This window comes from Phlebotomus papatasi, chromosome 1 (genome assembly GCF_024763615.1).
Source record: "Phlebotomus papatasi isolate M1 chromosome 1, Ppap_2.1, whole genome shotgun sequence".
In the NCBI taxonomy this organism is placed as follows: Eukaryota; Metazoa; Arthropoda; class Insecta; order Diptera; family Psychodidae; genus Phlebotomus; species Phlebotomus papatasi.
In genome coordinates, this window is record NC_077222.1 from 39,083,363 (window position 1) to 39,108,709 (window position 25,347).

Sequence of the window (25,347 nt, forward strand, 5' to 3'; positions counted from 1 at the left end):
GCCTCCAAAGCTATGAGCTGAAAATTAATTTTTCATGAACTATTTTGAAGAATAAAATTGGTGAGTGGTACTACATTCTTACACACAGAAAAATTTTGACTCTAAATTTAAGAATATATAAGATCCTGGGAACTTAAATTGGACGTGAATCCCCGAGGCGTTTAAGTTTAAAAGCTCTGAGCAAAAGAAATGGGCTAGAATCCCTAGCTCTTTCAAGTTAAGAGATCGGGAACTTAAGTTCTGCATTAGCCGGAAAATGAAAAATGTCTACGGATTTGCAAATTGCAACTAAAACTAAACGATCAAGGATTTAGAATTAGGGCATTGGCATTCATTGGATGGGATTTGAAATTAAATTCTTGGGTGTTTCTGTTTAAGAATTTTCCATTTTTCTGTGTGTACGGGGTAGGGTAAGATAGGGTAATTTGAAATTTTGAGATTCCCTAACATTTCTAGATGGTAAGACGAAAAAACAACAAAGAAGTACACTCGAATGCAAAGTCTTGTACTTCTTCGTGGTTTTATTTTTCTTTTTGACCGTATGAAACAGTGAGAAAATCTCAAAATTCCAAAATACACCTTATTCCGAATTACCCCATCTTACCCTAATGCTCAAGAATTTGAGGATTTTACATAATTTTTATCACAGTACCAATTTTCATATTTATGTAGCTAAAATGACCGATTTTAACCGCTTCGTAAATTATCTTGGAACCTCTCCAAAATAGCTTAAAACTTCAGCTAAAAGAATATAAGTACTGTAGCTTAAAATCGACCCAAAAACGGTTTCAACTAGTTTAAAATTAGGCTATTCTCATTTTGGCATTTAACCTTTAAAAATCGTTAGAACGTTTTGAAACTTGGGAGATTTATTCCACGATTACAAAACCTTTCAAATTTTATTTACTCTGGTTTCCGAATTTTCTGGGTGATTTTAGTAATCAGTTAAGACTGATTCGCAATTCAAAACCTCTTCAAAATAGCCATTTTGTAACAATAAGTATCGATCTTTGTATAAATTATCCATGATTCAAAAACCTTTTAGATGAATTTGGATTTGGTTCAATCTATTAAAAATGCTTTAACGATATCTGTTTTTATTTTTTATTTTGAAAAAAAAAAAAAATTGTAAACTGCTTCTAAACAATTGACGAACCCCCAAAGAAGTCCAATCCGATTATGACTTTACTGCCTATCTACATAAACAATTTGATTCATTCTTTCTTTGAGTATCAGAGACAGTGAGTAAATCCTAATATTCCGAATTATAATGTGATTCCGTATTACCCAATTTTACTCCAATAAATGCCCCTATCAGAAAAATGTAATTTTTGATCTTGAAGAATCGTTTCTAATATTATTACGTCTTATAAAAGTAAGGAATCATCTATTGTTCTCATTTTTTTGTAAAGTTCGAGCAACAAAATAATGCACATTTTTAATTCAGCAGGTTGTTAAATTTCTGCACAATTTGATACTTGAATTCGTCCAATTAACTTTCAAAATTGATAATGAAGATCCATTTCTCTGTTGCTCACAGAAAGTTAGCATTAGTAATGAAAAGTCTTTGAAAAATTACATCAAACATGCGTTTTGAAAGATCTTCCCACTAAAAGTAGAAAATCTCAACATGATGTTCAAGAGAGATTTTGTTCGAAATTACAACAAAAAAAAATCAAACGCGAATTCAAAAAAATATTTGATGCGTAAATTTTTCAAGTTGTGTTTTTTTTCGAAGACTTTTATATCGGGCTTTTTTCGTATCTGGTGCGTGCCCCCAGATTTTTTTTTCATGACGTTTTACTGATAACACTCGTGTAAGAGTCTCGTATTTTCTGTGTACATCTCATTCACCACATCTTGTTTTGCTTTTTTTCTATTTTCATCTTGAATTTAACATGAATTTTTCTTGACAATAAATATGTTGATTCATTATATTAATGGTGTCATTTTTGCCTTTAATTTTCCAGCAGCTGGCCAACAAATCACATCCCCGAATGTGGCATCGTCCAAAAAGAATTCTTCACGGAGAAATGCTTGGGGGAACCTATCATACGCCGATTTAATTACTCAGGCCATAAGTTCGGCGTCTGACAATCGTCTTACATTGAGCCAAATATATGAGTGGATGGTGCAAAATGTTCCATACTTTAAGGACAAGGGCGATTCCAACAGCAGTGCTGGATGGAAGGTGAGTACCATTATAATGGATTTTACCGATGAACTCTGAGAGTGATGGATTTCATGGAATTATGGAATTGTGATACGACATTGTTTTTCCTTAAAGTTATACAACAGAGGTTCTCAAGCCTGTGACCTCTATGGCCAATTTTTGTAGCATTGCGGAAAATTGTTGCTATGTATAGAAAGATTCTTTGGAGCTTTAAATGAACATTTAATAAGACACTGGAAAAAATAATAGATTTGCTTTCACCAATTTAGTTCCTGCTTTATCCACTCTGAGAAGATAAAAAGGGTTCATATTTTCGAAATTATCGAACTGTAGAATTAGGGTAAAGTGATACAAGTTGGACATAGTGTTACGAGTTGGACAATTCGCCGGTACAAGTTGGACATGGCTTTTTTCTTGATAAATACTGTATAAAATTTGTTTTTAAGCACAAGGATCCAAATTATAAAACTAAAGCATTAAAAGTATACAAATAAAAATAAAGTACAAAATTTATCAAGAAAAAAAGCCCTGTTCGAATTGTACCATTGTCCAACTTGTGCCACTTTACCCTATTCATTACATCATACAAAACAATCTCTAAATATTCGTCCTTCCCAGCGAGCACAGTTAGCTGAAAAAAGCAACGTTTTCAGCATATTTTTGCTCAGTTACTTACTTACTTAGGTCGCTCACTGCAAGGTCCCTTTAAGGGACCGGGCCTCTCGCACTAACCTCCCCCAGTCCTGGCGACTCTCCGTCAGCTCGCTCCAGAAACGTAGTATAGGACGCTGTGGAAAAGCCTTGCGAGTTTTCGTGACAATGCTAAGTTTATCAGTAAAAATATGCTGACCGGTCAGCAGTCCTAGAACAAAAAGTGCTGACCAAATTATTTGGAAATGGCACTACCTCACGAGTGTCGTTTTAAAGTTAGCAGAATTCAGCTGATTTGAAATCGTTTAGTATTTGGTCTCCGCTGAGTTCTATAGTAATGGGGATGAGAGTTTGGGATACTTTCGTTATACCACACATATTAACTAAATCTCTATCCTAAGATTTGGCATACCAAAAATAGGCTACGGCCATATATATATTTATTTATTTTTATATTTATTTATTTAAATATATTTATTTTTAATCCTTTTCTGGTTACACTTTTGGTAGTACTACACAGAGAAATAACTCATAAAATATTTTAAACAATATTTTATAAAAGAAGTTACATAGGGGCGTGGCTTATTTTCGATATTTGAAATCATTCAGGCTTCGCCCTAGTTTATCTTAAATAAACATTGACAAATAAGTTAATAATAAAATAATAATAATTCTGGCCATGCTGGCACAACATTCCATGAAGGAACAAGGCCTTCCCGCAACGGGATTTCTAGACATGCATTATTATTTTTACTTGTACGGGATGAGGTTGTCAGTCCCATGACCGTGGAATCAAGTGCAGTGCAACTCACTGGATGCAATCCGAACACAATTAACGCCAGAAAAATTCCTGGTGAGCTAAAGGGGATTCAAACCCGGGACACTTGCATCATAGAGCGAGTTCTCTACCACTTGACCCATTGAGTGCTCAAGAAAGAGATAATCCCAAAAGCTAAAATCCCGAAAAGTAAAAATCCGGAAAAGGCAAAATTCCAAATATCCTAATTTCCGAATTGGTCCTAATCCCGAAATCCAAATTATCGAATGAGTCGAAATCCTGAATGGGTCAAAATTGCGAGAAACCAAAATGTCAAATAACCAAAATCCCGAAAATTCAAAATCCTGAAATCCAAAATCCCTAATGGGCTAATCCTGAAAGGACGAATTTATAATAATTATAGTTGCCTATTATTTTCACAATGAAGTGTGACCTATTTTTGACTGTTATTCATTTAGAAGATCAAACAGATCAAAACCAAAAAAATCGTGAAAGTATTTTTTACTATGTTGGTTGGGTGTATCACTTAAGGAGGAGTAGAGTTTTAGAATAGAATGCCTTATCTCAGCCTTGTTGTCAATGATCCGAGAAGATAATAATGAGATTACATAGAAATAGATTGAGGTTAGTTATGATTCAACTAATTCACTATATTTTAACACTAAACCTACCGACCGTTTTTTGTCGTTTTTCGGTCAAACGACAAACCGCGGTTTGTTTCATAAAGTTTGATAGTGACATTGTACCGTTTTAAGTTTAAACATGTGTTAGTTTTAAACCGGTCAATTTGACCGGGTTATGGTAGGTTTAGTGTCACCACTAATTTTGATTTTAATATGAAGCGGGCGGAACACTAAGCATGAGGCTCAGTATAATGGGTAAACTACATTTCCATCATTTTTCACTAAGTGGTCCCTCGGCTTAAGTCGTCAGTGTGTCTAGGGCATTACATGAGGAACAATGCAAGATTGAGAGTAACTGAGTATTACCGGAAAGGTAATTTATAAGATTGTGAAACATAGGATTGGTTAGGTAGTGTCACCTAACGGTATAAAATATCATATTAAGAGTGTGAAACCTTTAAGTTATTATTATTATGATTTTTATTATTATTTTGTGTATTGAGGCAGTCCCAGAACAGGCTCGGGCATTGCGACTGGAGTCTATTGTACTCACCTTCTTCATTTGGGTCCCGGTCAAAATCTCTAAAGTCAAAATCCCGAACGCGGATATCCCGAAAGGCAAAATCCCGAATTCTTAAAAGTGACATAGCTACTCCCGTTACACATTATACTACAAAATTTTATACTACACATTACCCTTCATATAATTTCATTCCTTTCAGGATTTTGAACATTCGGAATTTTGGCTTTCGAAATATTGGCCCATTCGGGATTTTGATGTTCAGAATTTTGGCTTTCCAGATTTTTGCTGCCTATGCTTTATTTATTTCCCTAACAAAGGATAGTATTATCCAGAGCTCCAGATGAGGATGCTTTATCAACAGAAGTAGGGCAAACAGAGTCGTCCAATCCAGTAATATCCTCCTCTCGATTCCAAAGACTATGCTCTTAAAGAAGATTTCCGAATCCATTTCAAAGAGGTTCCCGGTACCTTTTAAAAAAGGATCCCCGTATCTTCCTGAGTGTGTTCCTGAGTGTGTTCCTGAGTGAGTTTCACGAGTGTCCCTTCCGGAAGCGTCAGTGGAGGATTATTTTCAACTCAGAGAAAAAATCTTCTCAGTTTCCTATAGCTTTCCATAAATTCTGAAGAGGATCTCCGTGTCCTCTTAAATATAGTCCCCCGTATCCTTTCGAAGAGGATCCACGTATGCTCTTAAGGAGGCTCTACGTATACTCACAAATAGGATACCCGTATCCTCTTAAAGAGGATCCACTTAAAGAAGATTCACGTATCCTCTTTAAGTGGGTGTCAAGAGAACAGAGCATCCTGTAGCGATTGGTGGAGTACTTTGATGAACTTCTCAACGGACAGCTCAATAACGAGTTTAAGCAGCTGAAAAATCTTACTTTAGGAAAGTTCGAATTTTCTCAGCTATTCCTACAATTCTCAATGGTTTTTAAAATATTCTTCTAAAAATTTTCCTGGGTTCAATTTGGTCCTTTATGTATCTTCCACTATTTTAAATCCAAGCTCCTTTTTTATCCCCAAGTATTCTGCTTTATATCATGCTAGTCTTAGTTTTTTTGTCTTAGTTTTGCGTTTTTTAGTTAACTTAATTTTTTTGTCTTAGTTTTGCGTTTTTTAGTTAACTTAAACATTATTTGAGGTCCACATTATTTAATGCTATATTAGGAATTTTATTTCATCGAATTTTTACCACAGCTGGTATTTTGTTAGAGTGCATCGTAACCACTGTGTTTCATCCAAAAGTCTCTTGCCACAAGGCAGTTTTTTGATTAAGTCTTTGAGTGCTATTAGAACCTTATAATTCAACGTAACGCCCGCTTCACCAACCTGTTAAATTGAAAAGATATCTAAAGACTCCTACACTGATTAGGACTGACATAATTTTTTGTAGTCAGCTCTTGACACCTCATTAATTGACCATTCGTGAAACTCATAAGATCAGCGATCGCAAATCAATCTCGATTTCAGGCACGACATTACTTTTCTAAAACATGTTCGACTATTGCGTGCTGTAAGGTGCGTTTTGTCGTTTTTTTCTTGCTTAACACATACTCAAGTATCCATCAAAGTCAGTGGCTAGTTTAATATGCTAACTTTTATTTCAATTACTTCGATACTCACACGGGCAATCTCCCATATGCTCCACACGAAGCATATGTACTTGCTTCTTGCTCGCACCTTTGGTGTTTCTTGGCGCTTCTGCACAAGTTCATTCTTGGATCATGTTGGATTTCTTACTCTCCAGTACCAGAGACGGAGGTGCAACTATATAAAAATGGTGGTGTGCACTTAGACGGAATGCAGTTTCTATTGCACCCAGGCTCACCTGAGTGATCTACAATTGGCGCAAATGCCGTTTGACTGGCTTTACTTGAAAATGCCGCAGGTTCGAGATGCCATTTTCGTGATTATTGGCAATTTGTGTGGGCATCGTGGTGCAGCTTTACACCACGTTAAACTGGTTCCTCTTGCATGCAGCCGCACAGATTCACCGCATTTTGCCATCCTCTCTGGGCAATTTGGGGGCATCTTCTCTGATGAACATTCGGCTGATATGCACATGGCGCAAAATAGTCATAGTCACACGTGATACGTTGCCCAAGATCATTCAAGTTTTAGGTGGTTTTTAAGAGACCCCATGAGAGCTCTCATGGATAGCTTTCAAATGCTTAATCGATGACTTGACCCCTATCCAACAAAAAGGCTATAGTTATACTGAGAAAAATTTGATTGGTATTTTCTACAAATTTTGTATGCAGAATATAACGTTGCATATTTTTTTTTAGAATTCTTGTAAAAAATACTAATTTTTATAGGTTAGCTTTTCATCCAATGAATGCTAATATCTTGAATTTTTGGATCTATAGGCAACGCAGATGAATATAGTAAATTCGAAAACGAGTCATGTAGTCAGACTCTGTTTAAAATTGTAAGTGAAGGCCGGGGAATACCCATTACCATTAAAAGTAATTATAAGAACAAGTACGAAGTTATACATCAGTTGTCGGTTTTGGGTTATAAAAGTACTACGATTTTGCTTACTTAATAGGGGTCCGTATATGATTTCAAAGTTGTCCGTTCAATTCTAGTCTCGGTTATCAACTTTTAAATAGCTTTTAACTTATCTTAAATCTGAAGTACTGTAGATGCAGGTGACTTTGTATCCCTCTTTCTCGTAAGGTACTTGTTAATTCTAGGAATTAACGATTATCCGTAAACCATCCTACAATGTCCCTATAGTCACTGGACCATCCTTAAGTTCTAGAATTAAAAAGACCCTTGCAAAGTTACCTGTATCTACGGTAGTTTATTAACACTAAACCTCCCAAGACCGGATCAAATAGACCGATTTAAAATTAACACGTTTTTAAACGGTATAATGTCACTATCAAACTTTATGAATTTCTTAAAATATGCATTTCTTAATTTCTATAATATATATAATATATTTTTCAGTGCTTTAATTTTAATTTTTTGCTCTTTTCCAAGACAAATTTGTTGAGTATCTTACCCTGCCGCGGTTTGTCATTTGTCCGAGAAACGACAAAAAACGGTCAGTAGGTTTAGTGTTAAAATGTATCAACATTATATTTTTTTTATTTTTTATTTTATTGTGCTTACACTCGAGTCCTTTTCAAGTAATTATATGCTTTGCGTTTATGCGGCCACCGCCGTCTTAGCGTTGATGACCAACCTCCAGAGTGAAAACGGTGTAAAACTCCTTCACAGGTTGTATATGCCAATCATTCACAGGATACATAGTTATAAATTTTTATATATATGACATAACAACAATCCCTAAACACCGTTATGCAAAATTTAAATACAGGACCTCGAGGGATAAGTAGCGACTTAAAATTTAAGTAAGTGTTATATTTGAGATCAATTATAAGAAAGCGGTTAGTTCTTTATACGATCTTCAGACTTAAGTAATAAAATAACTTAATTGTCTTTCTGTTATGGTTGGTACAATATAAAAAAAACTTTAATAAATTCTACTATCTGTATATTCGAATCTAATATGCAGATGGTAAAATTGAAAATTAGTCCTCTATGGTTGGTAAAATCTAAAATTAAGTTAGGTATAAGTTTACTTTTTGCATTTTTTGTAATTCTGACTATTCTACCTATATCTCAGTGTATGAGTGACATGATAATGAGAGACCTCGGAGATTTTGGTGAAGTGAAAGAGTCACTACCGGGTGTGTCTCGCGAGATCTTCATTTGGTTGCAGTATATTTCAATTTAGCGCGTTTTTTTTGCCTTCTTAAAGCCAACAGTCTTAAATTTAACCCACCTCTCACTTCACATCTCTGCACACTTTTGTGCCGTCACTGTGGCGAAGTCGTATGTTAATGGAGACATTTAATTTCAAAAATTGACCTCTTTTAGCCACTTTTAATCAATGGAACGTCGTAGGTCGCTCATTTCACTTAATTCACTATCTCTTTTTTTTTTCTTTCCAACACTGACGTTCGCTAAAAGGGAGCTTTTCTACATTTTGTCTTTCAATTTGTTTCACCAAAAAAAAATTTGCGTCATAATTCATGGCGCATATCCACAGACAGATTATTTGCCTTGCAAATATATGACTTACGATTTCAATATTATCAAACAGTTGTTTTATTTTAATCATCAAACATGCAATCATTTTAATATCGCGCAATTTCATATAAAATATTCAATGAATCTACATTTTCAACACGCATTCAAATTGCCGGAAAGATTTTCTCGACAATTTCTGAGATAGTCTCTTGGAGCGTTTAATTGAGAGAAATAGCAAAAATATTCCCATTTTTTTTTCAAAATCACGTATATATCTTTTCCATTTTCAAGTTTATTTAATTTTATGGTAAAATTTGATATATGAAATTATAGAAGAGATATTTAAACAATAGGGCTCGTTTAAGGAAAAAGTTTACAAAAGAAAATCTTAGGAATTGATGCATTGAAACATAAAATAAAAATATTTATATAAGAATATTGAAAAGCCTGTTACTGTTCGAACTCCACTAATGCATTATTTATAAATATATAATCTTATGATTTTGAGTTATAGTATACACCTTTTCGAGCTCCCCACTCTGTAAGGGATCATAATTTTAGTTATTTTTGGATATATTTTTTGTGGTTACCAAGAGAGACATTTCTTTAATTATGTAAATGACCTTGACTCAATCCTAATAATATTTTTTAAAGGTCATAAGAGTAAAAGACCTTGAAGAGAGTATTTTTCTATTAATTGGTATATTTACTAATTTCAAAAGTTTTGAAATTACTGGTTCATCTGTACAGGTTATAAGTCGATTATCGACGCATAATAATTAATATGTTCCTTAAATTCCGAGCTGGAACACTAAGATAAATTAACAACATGAAGGTACTAACTCTCTATCAGGCAAAACTGTTTCAAGACGGTCATTACAAAAATCACATATTGAGATTAAAAAAGTTTTCATTTATTGAAAATTTCTTTAGTGCATTTAGTCATAGTATTTCTGACAGTTCTTCTGAATATAAATCTAAATAATCGTAGTAAATATAAATATAAATGTCCAAAAAATCGGAGGCAGCCAAAATCTTGAAAACCAAAATCCCAAAAGTCATAATCCCAAACTCCAAAATCCCGAAAGGGCCATAATCCCGAAAGCCAAAATCCCGAACACCAAAATCCCGAAAACCAAAATCCTAAATATTCAAAATCCTAAAAGGGATGAAATTATATGGAGGATAATATAATATGTAGAGTAATTTTCCAAGACAGAAATTTTCCGTTTGCTTCCAGCAAGCGCGGGTGCAATCGTGGGAGTAGCTATGACACTTTTAAGAATTAGGGATTTTGGCTTTCGGGATTTTGGCTTTCGGGATTTTGGCCCGTTCGGGATTTTGGTTTTCGGGATTTTGGCTTTCAGGATTTCGACCGGATATAAGATATTAAAATATATCGTCATTACCGGAGGATATTAAAATATATTGTCGTAGGTCAGATTCATTGAATATGGAAAAAATAAGAAGTGTTTGAAGCCTGAAAGCCTTCCCCTAGAGTTTTTGCCATGTTCGACCCAACCCCTTTTCAGGAAATATAAGGTACTATATGACTAGTTAGTAAAATCTTGCCATGGGATGGGCCAAATTTATTGAAGAATGATGGAAAAAAGTTAGCTGTCCCGGAATTTACATAACTTCAAAACCAACCTTATAACAAAATATAAAATAAAGTAAAATAAAGTCTTTTTTTTCTTAATTAGAAAACATTCAGCAGAAATGAAGAATGGTTTTTTTTTTCAAATTTTCAAATATTGTCCCATTAACCAAAACCAAAATGGGGATCAAAAATTTAAAAATTTTAATATGGATCAGAAACAAAAAATGTAGTTTGTTATTTGAATACAAATCATAGTTATTTCAAGGTTTGCGTCCTGACGAATTTATTCAATCATTTGACTTTATCTTCAGTTCTCTTATCGACAAAAAAAATATAAAATCGCCTTACTTAAAACAAATGTTAAAAAATTATTAGAAAAGCATGTTTCTTTTCTAACAATAAAAGTGAAGAAAATTATGTTTAGCAAAGTTGAAAAGTGGTAAATTACTTATACTACTTTGCAAAGTAGTAATATATCTGGTTTTCTCTGTTTTGCCTGATATAAGGTAAATTGCCCTCAAGTCGACCGGTTCCTCAATTCGACCGGTAGAGTTATTTATTCGATTTATTTATATTTGCACTAATATTTGGCGTATGATCTAATATTAATAGGTCAATTATTCCAACAAAACATTCAAATACTGACCACCGGTCGAGTCGAGGAATCGGTAGACTCGAGGACACTTTACCTTAGCTGTCCTTTAGTCCTAAGAAAGAGCGAGTCAAAGGGGGTCAGAAAAAATCATTTTTTCCGATTTCTTTGTGCAAAACTTAACTTTAGAAGGCCGTAGGGGAAATATCTTTTTTTTGGTACACCTGTGTCACTGTCGTCCTTAATTAATCCTTAAGTCCTGTCGTCCTTAATTTGAAGTAATTTTCGTAAAAATGCTCTTAAAAAAATGTACGTTTGTGCCTACAATTATAGTGGAAAATTTCTTTAAAAAAACATGTTTTATAAATGCTCCTAGTGTGTAGACAACTTAAAAGGGTTAAGCGAAATTGGTCGCAAAATTAAGTATAAAATATTCTACATAGTTAAAGAGTAGATTAATATATAATTTTTAAAAATAGAAAAAAAATCTTTGTCTTTATATTTTTATATTCTTTCTGTTATTTCCTTTAATCCAATGACTTTCATAAAGAAGTATTTTGAAAATATTTGCAGGTTTGTTTTTCTATAAAATTTAAACTATCTCATAAAATATCTTCTTTAGTAAACTTATAGCTCTACAGCATGTGTACTTATTCACATCAAATACGGAAATGAATTTCTTCGTAGTTTGAATGCCAATGCAATTAGAGAATGATGAGTGTTGTGAAAGAATTCTTATCTATACACTGACTGTATTTGGTTTAAATCTTGCTTCCTAGTTCCATCAACGTGATCAATCTCCTTAAGTTTCCAAAGTTATATAGGAACATAACTTCATCATAGTGGTGGTTATTTTAACAATCACCCCGTGTTTACACATGATATTTGTTTTTTTTTGCCTTGGATATGTTTGAGTGAGAGAAAGAGAAAGAGAGTGAGGACAGAAAAAAAGTCCTTATCACTTTGACTTATTATTAGTTTGTGTATATACTCCAACCGTTCAATATTCTGACATTTCTACATGGAGAGAAGTACATTTGATAAGCAACTGGAAGATGTCACATTCTGTATAATCAAACTCCAATACAAATGGGAAGTATACACTGAAAATGTTGGGTATTAGGAAAAACGATCGAGGGAGAAGAAGTTTCAACATCAGACTTAATTCCAAGTTCTTATCTACACCTAGAGACACTTACAATAAGTCAATCTGCAATTCATACATTTATTTAAATTGTTTGCTTCTCTCACAGAGGCACTGAGGGTCTTTTGAGATTGGCATATCAAGACTAAGGATTTCATGTGGATCAGCTTTTGAATGAAAAAGTCAGTTGTATAGTGTTGCTAAGACCATCAACTTCTATTAAATGATCTTTTATACGCTTGTCTTAATTGGACTTTTCCATGGCAATCAATTCAAGCATCTTGTAGATGTATTTTATTTTGTCTTCGCGTCCGCTCTTGTCACTTGAGCTTTATTATGAAATGTTCATTTTCTGATATTGATTTAGAAAGTCCACAGAAGGTCGAACACTTGACGTTTGTGGGAGCTTGAGAAGGGACTCATAGTAGAAAAGCTATAAAAAAAATTAAAGTGATCATAATGCGCAAATCTCTTTGGAAATTTACTACAAATGATTTTATATTGCAAATTAAGTATACGCATATGGAATCTATAAATTAATGGGCTATAAAATATTATTGGATCCTAGATATTGGCCTAAAATTATGGCGAAGGCCATGTAATTTGTAGACTTTTTAAATTAATCTGAAAAAAATTATACAGCTGTTGGTAAAGGGGTAGCAAGGCGTCCTAGGCTTTGCAAAGTATTCGAACTCGTGACTTAGATGCTATACCTCAAAAATAACTTTGTATTATTTACCGTTTACCAGTTCTCAACCTATTTGAACCGATTCATAAATCACTCAAAAAATTACCTAAAATACACCTTAGAAGTAATATAATTAAATTTCGGATAAAAAAATAGTTATCGGTTATGTACCGGTTCATAACCGATTGAAATTGGCTCAAGCTTGCCAAGAATTCCAAGACCTTTCCAACGAGCCTACACATTGTATCATTCGATTGAGAAATGCGCTCTCTAGAGCCTTTTAAACCTTTGGTGTTGAAAACCGTTATTAGGAATGATTCAATGATTTGATTGATTAATTACCATCTCTGTTTTTCTTATGCACTGGCGACCATTTTTGTCTTAGCGTATAAGGATGAAATATCCGCCTGGAGAATCTCTAACACAATCCATAAATGAGAAAAATCGCACGACGCGTTTTAGAGCAATCCCAAAAAGATGGTTTTGGATGGGAAGGGGTGCGGTAAGAAGCGGGGAAAATACGGACATATAAATGATCCCAGATTAAAGATAAAGATGGATAAATATCGTGTCGATAAGAAACTCGAAACTTTAGATTTAAAAAATTATACCAAATTCCAAATTATAATCTTCCAATTTTCTGATTTTTACTGGTAATAATTAACTCTATTTTAGCAATTTTACTAAAAGATCTTAACGAGAATTTTAGCTCTTCACAAAATACTAAAATGGAAATTACCACTATGTACTCTCAACAATATTTTTCTTTTTTTTTCTAATAACTCACTCAAGTCTTGCAATCATTCTCTGAGACTCGTTCAGGGTTTGGGTCAGGATTACACCAGGGCATAAAAGGAAATGGGGGCACTCTTCTTACACTGTATTTTACAAATTTTTGTATTACTTGGCAAAAAAAGAAAAAAAAATGCTATTTATTTAAAGATCCAAATAAAAACGGCTCCATCTTTTTGCTCCAGCTACTGATGAAGGCTTGGAGACCGAGCCGAAAGCTCTAAAGATAGTTGATGTGTTTCCCTGAGTGATTATCTCTTCCCGACGACTTCCGGTTTTCCCTATTGTTGATTGCAATAAACGTCGGCATATACCAATAACATTATGTACTCTCCTTTTACTCTCTCAAAATCTACTTTTTTTCTATGTTAAATGTTTAAAATTTGGCCAATTTATTTCGTTAAAAATTTAGTAAATAAGAATATATTCTTAGAAAAATTTACTAAAATCTCTTAATAAATAATTAATTGATCCAAGGCTTATTCAAAGCTTTTTAAATCTAGAAAGTAAGGCGTTTTCTTTTATAAGTCTTATAAAGTCAGTTACTCTAAAAGGTTTATCATATGCTTCGTCTTTGACATTTAGTTTTTGCATGAGTTTTCTGTTGATAATTTCGTTTTTGGAAATATCATCTCGTAACAGTGTAAAATTGTATTTTCATATTCTTTATTATAATGCTGTTGAAAATTATTTAAAGATGAAATATCTCGAGATTAATTAAAAATGAAGTTCACAATTATCCACCATTAAAAAAACCTTATAAATATTTTACGCTTATCAGCAATAGATTGGACAAAAAAATAAATAATTTTAAAATTGCGAATTCGAGCGTTCTACGAATTTTCCTTTGCTTTATTTTTAAATGTATAATACAAATTTAAAACCGATTTACACTGGTTAATAAATCATTTAAAAAGCCATTATAAAACGAGATTAATTACCATGATTAAAATAGTGTAATAAAACTAATACCATTGAACTTTCTATAGCAGTTTCATTGTGAGTTAAATTGTGTTTAGAATTGTCAGGACTTAGAACACCTTATAAATTGCTAATTTAAAGAAAAAGAGGTCCAAAACTACGCATATTTTCCAGATTCAGCTGTTAATAGGGATAAACTATATTAAAAGAAACAAATATTAAGAAGTAGAGATCAATAAAATTCAAAAAGCCATGATTTTGGGTAAGAGAGGAATAGGGTAAGAAAATTTTCTCTAGAAAATGTCGATCGAAGGTCAGAAAGCGATATGCGTAACTGTATGATATTTCAGACTGAATATTTCAAGACAGTTTTGGTACAATCTTCGGATTTTATATCAAAATTTTGGATTTTAGATCAAAATATGATTCCTTAAGCATTTGCAGAGAATTTTAAACATTTAAAGGAATTGACCCTTATTCAAAATCATCCTCAGTAAAACCTTTCTCAAAAATTTTATCGCTTAAAAAATTTAAAGAGATCCATACGGACAAATCTTATTTCCATAGCTGCCATAAGGACGAATTTATTATGTTTATAAGTTCCAGAGAGCATATTTCCGAACAGATTTGCGAAAGTAAGAATCTATTTGAAAGGTCTTGGAATTCTAGACAAGTCTAAACCAGTTTCGACTAATTATAAACCAAAATTTGTAAATTTGGATATTATCAGTGAATCGGCTTAAAATAGATGTGAACCAGTAAGGAAAATATTTGAAAAAAACCACAAAATAGAAGAGAACTTTGCAAAAGGCTTGGTATCGTATACATGATTCTTTTTCCCATGAGATGGGCCACTAAACAACATTCTTCATCGAAAGAGTTAATGAGCAGCCAATTTTTACAGCATTCCGCAAAAGCTAGAATGCTTTGCCACCCCTTTTTAATTGACTCCAGTATATTTTTTTTGCAAATCAGAAAGAGTCAAATTTTTGATACTGTCATTATTCTTGGATTTTTAACGACCTCTACTTTATATGGTAATTGGTCGATTGTAAACTCAAGTTTTCTTCACCATCGACATTATATCTATATCACATGTCTGTCACACTGTCTTGGAATTTTCATTGATTTTTTTTTCGTGGTTAAAACCTGTAACTAGTCGTGTTTCACGTTTGACCACGAAAAATGGTTGGTGATTGAAGAAATTCCATAGCAGACCTTTTGCAAGATTGTCCAATGTTTGGATCCATTGATCGTGGGACTTTTGTCGCTGATTTGGCGGGAGTAGGAGCTCGAGTTTTGTAGCGCATATTGTTGATTTTATATTCATAGAACTTCGAAAAGAAATAACTATTATACCACAACACTATGCAAAGCAGGAATGTTTTCTCTATTAATTGGCACGATTTTCCGTCTAAAATTAACATGGTACGAGGTTCGTCAATGTATTTCGTGTATTATAAATCACAACTACTTGGGCTCACTTTGCCCCCTACATATATATCTATATAGTTCTACATGTACGTATATATACATTATTGCGGAGAGAGATAGAGAGAATTTTGAAGAGCTACGCACTTTATCAGTGTGTAACATTGGAATGGGTTCAGCTGTAAATACGAAAAGCTGACCATTCCGTGGCTCAATCATCACATATTTAATGCTGATGGTGTTGGTCATTCCTACGTGTTGGACTAAAAGACCGACCGCGAATGAAGAAAAAAAAATTGTTGAGTAATCACGATCGTGGTGAATATAATTCTTTCTGTCTTCTGCTCCTATCTACCTAAGCAGAAAAATTTGTGCGTGAATACATTCGCACTTGATCATTTGCTTCTTTTTTATTACACACTCTTTTTTTTATTTTATTTTATTTGAGTTTTGATATAGAAGGAGAGAAAGAGAAAACTGAAATTCATTCATTTGGACTATACGATAAAAAAAATCTGATTTATGGAACAATTTATAATTAGCGCAATCTTTTGACGATATATTTTTCGTATTTTTCGTGGAAATGTGCGATTCGTTGGGTTGGAATTTTTAAAATTTAATTAAATATACGAAAAGGTGTTTTAATAGCTTATATAATTGAGTAGAGTGTACGCTATGTATAATTAATGGATTTAAGCTAGAGACAAGCCTGGTACAGTTTGTGGTAGTTGTGATTCTTTCATTGAAAATTCGATATGTGAGTCTTATCGTGTGAAGTTGACATGGTCAGGCACCCCTTATTGGCCATACTCTACTTTATGGCTGGTTCAGTCCATTCAGTTAATGTACCAAAAAACACTAGATATAGAATATTTATATTTTGGAATCATTTCCTTATAGGTTAATAGATGATTATTGTTGAAAGAAAAAAGCATAACTATTAAGGCAGTATGAGGGAGTCGCTATCAAACACTCGTCTTCACGGTCACTGAATTTAAATTCGTTGCATTAATTCATTACAAACACCATTTATTTACATAGTGTAACTATGTAAGAAAGAAAATTTTCACGTAGAATTAAAATCAGGACAGAGAATGAAGAAAAATATTATCAAAATTGGTGCTGTGTCAAATTTTCCGTACATAAAACTTAAAATTTGTGTAATTGTGCTAAAACATAATCTGGCAGTGTGTATTGAAGCAGTAATGTAATACGTAGCATGTGAACTAGAGATATTCAAAACAACTACTTTACAATTTTAATTTGAACTCCATTAGAAGATCCAGAATAACATAAGCTGTGTTTATTAACGAATCACAGATAAAAGTATTCCAGTGGAAGAGAAACGCCAAATGAGAGGAGAAAAACGTTAAGTTCTGGGAAGGTGACGTAAATTTGATGTTTTTGCTAAAGTTATAGTTTTTCTTATTAGTTCAGACACTACACAGCTATTGACTTCCAACTAATATGGAAATGATTTTTACTTATTCCAATGTTAATGAAGTTTATCCAGAAGTCAAGTTTTTTAATATTAAGTAGCACATAATTTATCTCTTGTAAATATGTGTTTAACTTATTAGCGAGTTATAGTAGTTCTATCCATTTCGTTCATTCACATATTCGTTTTGAAGAATATTTTAACAAAATAAGAAGAGTTTTAAGGTGCTCATAAGACATCATTGTCTGTATAAGTTCCTGGATTTCATGACAGTGTCCCTTCTTGTGCTAATCTTAAGTCTCGTGGAAAAAAAATGTTTTGAATTCTCCTACAAAAACTTTGTTATGACTTACAACCTAAGATTAAGAATATGGTGTTTTTATAAATATGTTTATTCAGAGTAAATTATTTAGCCTGTACGAGATATTTCTTAATGCCGCAGCATAATTTTAACCCATTCGCACCTATCGCATTTTGCATCATACGCAGATTAGTCGATTTTGGACAATATTTTTGCACAATTCATATCTAAATTATTATACTTTTTGTTACCTTAGTCCTTCACTGATGTAGGAAAAAAAGCCCGGCAGAGATAAAAAAAAAAAGATTTTGTTACTCTTTTCCTGCTTTCCGGAATATTATGTAAAGTTCGTGAATAAAGTTGCACACAGAATGTTAAAGTAAATCGTTTTTAAAAAATATTTTCCTCATTCTCTTTCCTGATTTAAATTCTGGATGACAAATTATTTTTTAAACAGTTTTGGTGTTAATCTAAATAAAAATAAACATTTGATAAATTCGGCCGTCAAACTATTTGAAATGCAACGATTTTTTGTTCATCTGTGTACTCGTATTAAGTTTAGATACTCGTACTTATTATGAATTGCATTAAATCTTCTTAATGATGCAAAATCACATCATAACTAAGTCAAACCATAGAAAATTTGGGCATATTTTCTTAATTCGATAATCATAGTCAAACTTGAAAAGTTTCAACAAACTTTTTTTTTCAAATTTAACTGACGCCCGAATTAAAAAGTAGACCGATCTTAAAAGAGCCGAATTAGCGTGAGTCTACTGTAATTTGCTCTTTATCAATTATTTTAAGTTAAAATTATTTTGACTATACAAGTCAAATACTAATCATTCGTTTCATTCGATTAGTGCCTGAAGTTAAGTGTTCAGTATTTTATGAAAAAATGTTTTAAGTCAGTAACTTAAGACTTTGGTGATTAAAAATCAGGAAGGAAATAGATTTGTCACTAGGCTTTCAGTTTGATTGTCGATTATTCCATCTTAATCACTGATCAGTACACTTACAGTAAAATATTTAGTTTTGGTTAATAAGTAACACATAATTTAGTTTAGACGTCATTTAAAATATAATTAATCGTTTAAGGACTGATGGGACAACTAAGGTTAAGTTGTTATGCTCACTAAATGGGCATTTCTTGTGTACCGGTAATTAACTGGACATAATCTATATAATAATATTGAAATAGTGGTCAATCTCCTCTAGTTAATATTTTTTTACCGCTTGAAACAATTTTTCAAGAAGGTCTTTTTTAAATTTCAAATAGAATCAAAGAACGATTAATGTTCTTGTCTTTCTTTAAATTTTACAAAAGCACGTGAAAAATGTTTGATAAAAATTGAGAAATTTCAAACAAAGGCCTTAATAACCAAATTTGCAATTTATAAGCAAAAACTGGAAGTTAACTCATTTATTAGCTGTCTTAACGTGCTCTGAATTTGATAAATTTCCCTTTCCACAGCATAATTAAATCAAGGCGCGTGTAGTTTCAAATTTTACAATCCGTACAACGAACAGGTTAAGAAAGTGTTCCTACAATTCAATTTGAAAAGAAATAAATAAGCGGTTTCTATCAAATCTTTAAAAAAAATTATCAGAAAAAACATAGACAGAAAGCAAACTCGCACGTGAAATGGTAATCATTTGCAAAACTCATGTAATTTATCTGTATTAAGAGTCTGATATCTTTCACTGTTATTTATTTATAAAATGTCAAATATAATGGTTGTATGTTTTTTTCCTTGGCGGTCTATAAACTTTGACACGCGAAACAGCTGAATCTGTTTAGATTGTTTACAAACTCGTTGCGTAGAATTTTTCATATCAAAGTTGTGTTTCTTTCATCAACTAATAGGAACACAATAGGGTTGTTGATATCAGTATTTAAAAATAGCAATAGTTTTTTAATTGAGGATACAATTCCAGGTGAACACACCTTCAATACCTGCACGTAGTCAATATTGCGTTGGTATTGGGTAGAAGACGCCGAACATGAACTGGCGAAATAGTAAATGTTGGAATAATGTTGATAGATTATCGTAAAATGCACATTAAATCTCACACTCTATATATTTTCACGGCATGTCAATTGAGGTGTGAGCAAAAGTAATAAGTTGCGGCCTTGAAAGGTTACCCTGCGCCATTCTTCTCGCTATTAATTCCTTACTCTATTGCCAATTTATCAAACACGATTCACCGGCAAAATACGCACATTCACACACTATCACCACAAATGTTACATAACACGTATCTCTGGTAATATTGTACTGGAATCAATACTAGAGGATCGCTTGATAAAAACCTCATATGTTATCAAGCATATCATATGTTGAACTTCAAAAGAAATTCGTCGCTGAATACAGCAAATACATGTCCTAAATTTTCAAGGAAAAACAATTACCTATTCTCCTAATTTTAGAGAATCAGTAATAAATGAAGCTTATTATAAAGCACGCATAATTATAAATGTTTTGTAAAAGTTTTCAAGTAATAAAGATTAAATTAGTATTTTAGTTAATCAGGAATAGAAAAATTGGAGAATCCTTGTAAACAAAGATCGGCGATCGCTAGAGTTTGTACAAAAATCGACAATCGCACGAATTATCGCACAAAGATCGAAATCGTGCGTTTTATTGAACAAAAATTGACGATCATGCGGGTTTTAAAAAACAATGATAGTGCAGACTTTTGGAGATATATCGATTATGATAATATAAATTTTGACACAAAAGATCGAAAATCGCTAGATTTTTTGTACAAAAATTGGCGATCGCAAGAATTTAAAAAAACAACAATTGAAGATCTTTTGTAAAAACAGTTTGAAATCGTTTGAATATTTGCACAAAAATCGACGATTGTGTAAATTTTTGGAGATTTATCTCCAAAATTTGTCATAAAAATCGACAATAACTTGACATAAAGATCGACAATTCCAAAAAAGTTGATGATCTTCGATGAAGTTCAGATTTGCATGGAACATTTACATTCATTCGGATTTTTGTACAAAAAACCGGTGATCACAGAGACGACTTTTGCAAGAAACTCGTCGATAGTGCAGTATTTGTTTTAAAATCTGTGATCGTGTGGATCGTAACACAAAAATCGATTACCGTGCAGGTGTTTAAAGATATTTCGATCAAAATATTCAGTTCATAGATTTGGGTACAGAGGTCGGCAATCCTTCGAATTTTTGTACTAAAACTGGCAATTTACAGAATTTTTGCATAAAAATCTGCGTGCGAAGTCGATGATCGTGCAGATTTTTAGAGATATGTCGATCATCATAGTGATAGATCACATATCATAGGCAATCGCTTGGTTTCTTGTACAGAAATCGACGACCTCAGATATAAAAATCGCCTATAGCCAGAAGTTCTGTATAAAAATCGGCAATTGCGAAAACTGAGGCATTAAAATTGGTGATAGCGGAGTATTTGGGTTAAAAAAAGATGATCGTGTAAACTATAGCACAAAAATCGATTATCGGAAAGATTTTTGGGGATATATCGATCAACGTATAGATAGAATTTGCAATAGAGATCGTCAATCGCTCGGATTTTCACTCCGAAATTGGAGATCGCAGGAAATTTTTATAAAAGTCAGTCATCGATAAAGTTTTGTGTGATAATCCTCAATTGCACATTGTAAAAAATCCAGTTTGCGGTAGGGGAAGGTGGGGCTACTTTGAGTTTTTTTTTATTATTATAGATTATTATACGACTTTTTCGCCTATTTCTAAATGAAGCTGGTCCTAATGATTATTTTATTTAGATCCACAATTATTATTTCTATCTGAATTACATCATGTTAAAACCCAGTTTGCATTAGAAATATACGAAAAAATCGTATAACAATCTCGATAAAAATGCATTCGCACAGCTCAAAATAGCCCCACTTTCCCCTAATTTAATTGCGGTACTGCTATTGCATACAGTAACCGTAGTAATGATTTTTTCAGGGCATGTTTATTTTGTCAAAAAGAATGAAAGTGGTCTTGATTTGTTGTGTGTTTGAAGCAGTAGGGGAGACTGGGGCAAAAAGTCACAAATTGAAAATTTCAAAATTCAATATCTTCCAAGATAAATAAGATAGCGGCTTAAAATTTTTTCCATGGATAGCTTCCATAGACCTTCTTCGATGTTGTATGTTCCTTAAAATTCGAACGAGGAATTTAGAAAATAAAAAAATATCAAAATTTTTAGCCCTATTTTTGAAATATTTTCCTCGAAGAATATATCAATTATTAGTTTTTATCGTTCAGATAGAGAAAACGGTGTTTTACAAAGGTGTAGATTAATAAATTTTCTATGAAAATATGTTATCTATGTATTTTTTTTTAAATTTACAGAATCCCGTAATAAAGCGAATCTGAATATGATAATATCCCATACCTAATACTATTTGCCCCAGCATTTTTGAGAATGGTCACAAAATTACCTTTTAAGAAACGGCTCGATAAATGTATTTCCTTACAAAATGGAGGAAAATTACTTTCACAAAGTTGTAGAGAGGTAAATTTCCTATAAAACTGCGCTAATAAGAAATTTTTGGGGCGTTTGGGTAGTTTGTAAAAAAATAAAATATTCGTTTTGTGACTTTTTGCCCCAGTCTCCCCTAATGTTTTTTTTTAATAAATAAAAACTTTGAAATAAAGACATTTAAGCCTAAATAAATGGAAAGAATATGCTCTCCAGGACGATTCGACCTACGACCTTGCAAACTGCAAGTAATCAGGATGAAAACAGTATATGAAGTAAGTGTAGGGGAGACCGGGGTAGAATTAGTCGGAAAAAGAATTTTTTCTTTGCTCAATTTGTGAAAAAGAAGTTTGAATCAAACTGATAAATATTTTAATTAATAGGGAAGAAGTTAAACACTTTCAATAAATAGTTTTTTGCTCAATATTCATTCTAATGCCCTAGACCACTTACGGGTTAGGCCGAGAGAGGGGTTAACGTAATTAAAATCAAAATAACAATTTGACTAAATTTCCATCAGTTTCCCACTAAATAAGCCATTTCTTGGCTTAAGACGATAGACAGGTTAATCAGAAACTGATGGAGATGTATGATCATTATTTTGATTACAATTACGTTAAGTTGTCTCTCGGCTTAAATCGTAAGTGTATCCAAGGCATAAGGAATACTGTAAAACCCGAAAGACCCCACTGTATAATTCCACCTCTCACAAATTCAGCCCCGGTCTCTGTTACGCCTAATAAATATCGACAATAATGAGGGGCGGGTCAATGAAAACTGAAATTAGATATGTCAAACCATTTAAACTATAAATCAATTATTAATTCAACTGTAAATAATTCAAAATCGTCGGATTACGGTGTATCATAAGCATTACATATATATGCACTCTAGCGGAAGATTGTTATCTAAAATATATTTTAAATTATCGTAATAAAATCTACACTATTTTAATAAGTGGTATTAAATGGCGCATGATATGATTGCCTGAAAATTGCGATTAATTGTGCGACTCACCAGCAAGCGTGAGAATGAATTAATTTATGCTAAATAAAATCAACCATTGTATTCAAACAGGAGTGTTGGATAGTGAGAAGAATTCCTACATTTTTATGACACACTTAACATTGACGGTAGGTCAGTTATTGCTCAAATGTGATCACTTTTACAACTATTCTATCTCCAACAAAATTCTTCCACCGACACCAAGCATCAACGCGGCGATAAATTGTGATTTACAGCAGAATGCACGCACATTCAAGACAATTGAAATTTACACAAAAACGACCAAGTCAGACTGGTACAAATTTATCACTCTAGGGGCATTTTAATGGGATGTTGCTGACTTGGAGAACCTCCGGTCTATTGTCCGGAAAGTGCTTCACCACTTTGACTTTTAAGCTTATATTGGCGTAAAACGTGAAATTATGGCAATTGAGCTCCCTTCGATGCACACTGTATGATTTTCTTCTTCTGAAATTATCTTTATGCTGAAATAACTCACCGTAAAGTTGACGTTCATTGGGTGTTACCCGTGTTTTAAATTTTGCGGTTCTGTCTTGAAGACAAAACCCTCGTCGATATTGTCTCCCCAGAAGCCATACACAAGAACTGCATAACATGCCATTTGGATATATTTATAACCATGAAAATTGGTAGAATGTGTCGATTTTTCCATTCCAATTGACTATTTATTTCAAATTAAATTGTATAATCCGCACATTGAATTTTATTTCAATTTCTTGATGTTTCTAATTTTGTCTTTTGTAGACGTGAGGAGAAAAATCAAAATTAGCACCATATAATGAATATTTCAATGATATTCTTTTGAATTTCTGTCGTAAAAATTAATAGCTCTTGCAGCTCCATGTTATAAAGAGACAGTTATCGACATTGAACTACCTTTATCTTGACCTTGACCTTCTAGAGGACATATTTTATCTATCAAATCCAACTTTTACTACCGTGATTTTTTATAGGATTAATTATTGTATTTAAAGTTTTATTATCACACTAATAAACATATTAATCTAAAAAGAGTCCAAACTGTTTGATAAAATGATTAAGATGGAATTTTAAAAGGATCATGCGTTAAAGCGCGGATATAATTCTTAAAATTGCACGTAGAATATTTCTATTTAAAAATTCTTGAAGGGTTAATTTTTAGCCTGTGATATTCAATAACCATTAATTCAAAACAAAAATAACAGTGAAGAAATATTATAAAATCAAACTAGATTATGTTAATATAAACAAAGTTGAGACGGAGCTTTTGCGCAGAAATGTAGCACTTAATTAAAGCTTCCACTTCAAATTACCATTTACTCGCAGTAAATTACCTGCTACATTGTAAGAATTGTTTGAGAATTAATTTACAATAAAGGCATTCTTTCATAGAATTTTCCCGAGAATGTTTATATTTTTTTTTTAATTGTCGTGTTGAGTTTATGCAATAATAATATACAAATCATGTGTCGATAGCGACATAACTACAACAAGAAATATATAATATTATATTATATCTAAATATAAAAGATATAAACAATATTATGTGGACGTATAAATTTGTAATATGCTTGCAAATCTGAGGAGCACATTTAAAATTAAGCTCGTACATTTTGTATCTTGAAATTTATTCACAAAATTTTCAACACATAATCTGATAGTTTTTTATAATGCAATATGCTTGTGATATAATTCAATATGAGATTTACTTCAAAATTTTCCATACTGACAAAGAAAATTTACGTAGGGGAGACTGGGGCAAAAAGTCACAAATCGAAAATTTTAAAATTTAATATCTCCCAAGATTAAAAATATAGCGGCCTAATTTTTTTTCCATAAGTAGCCTCCATAAACCTTCTTCAATGTCATAAGTTTTTTTTTAGAATTCGATCAAGGAATTTATTAAAAAAAATATATGGGAATTTTTAGCCATGTGTTTGAAATATTTACCTTACAATATCAATTTTTACCTATTTATTTTCCAAAAATAATGCAATGGACAATATTTCCTAAATTAATTGGATTCTTTGAATACGAAATCGCTGTTTTAGCATTTTCTAAAGACCTTTTTCTCGAGAAATCTTTTTTATTAAAAATTACCACTTGGGGTTAAAGTAATAAAAGGTGTGGGGCAAAAAGTAACAAAA

The 25,347-nt window shown here is 32.5% G+C and overlaps 1 protein-coding gene across 5 annotated transcripts in view; it reads left to right on the forward strand.

Moving 5' to 3' along the window:
• The window catches only part of LOC129799676 (forkhead box protein O), a 187,485-nt gene that overhangs the window by 10,107 nt on the left and 152,031 nt on the right, over positions 1-25,347 (forward strand). For 4 of the 5 annotated variants that reach the window (XR_008751532.1, XM_055843798.1, XM_055843797.1 and 1 more), the window contains exon 3: positions 1,971-2,191. Coding sequence is in view for 4 of the 5 variants with exons in the window: in XM_055843798.1 (XP_055699773.1) it covers positions 1,971-2,191 (221 nt within the window). In the remaining variant the exon portion in view is untranslated. The remainder of the gene's footprint in view (positions 1-1,970; positions 2,192-25,347) is intronic. The other variant, XM_055843801.1, reaches the window with a different exon arrangement.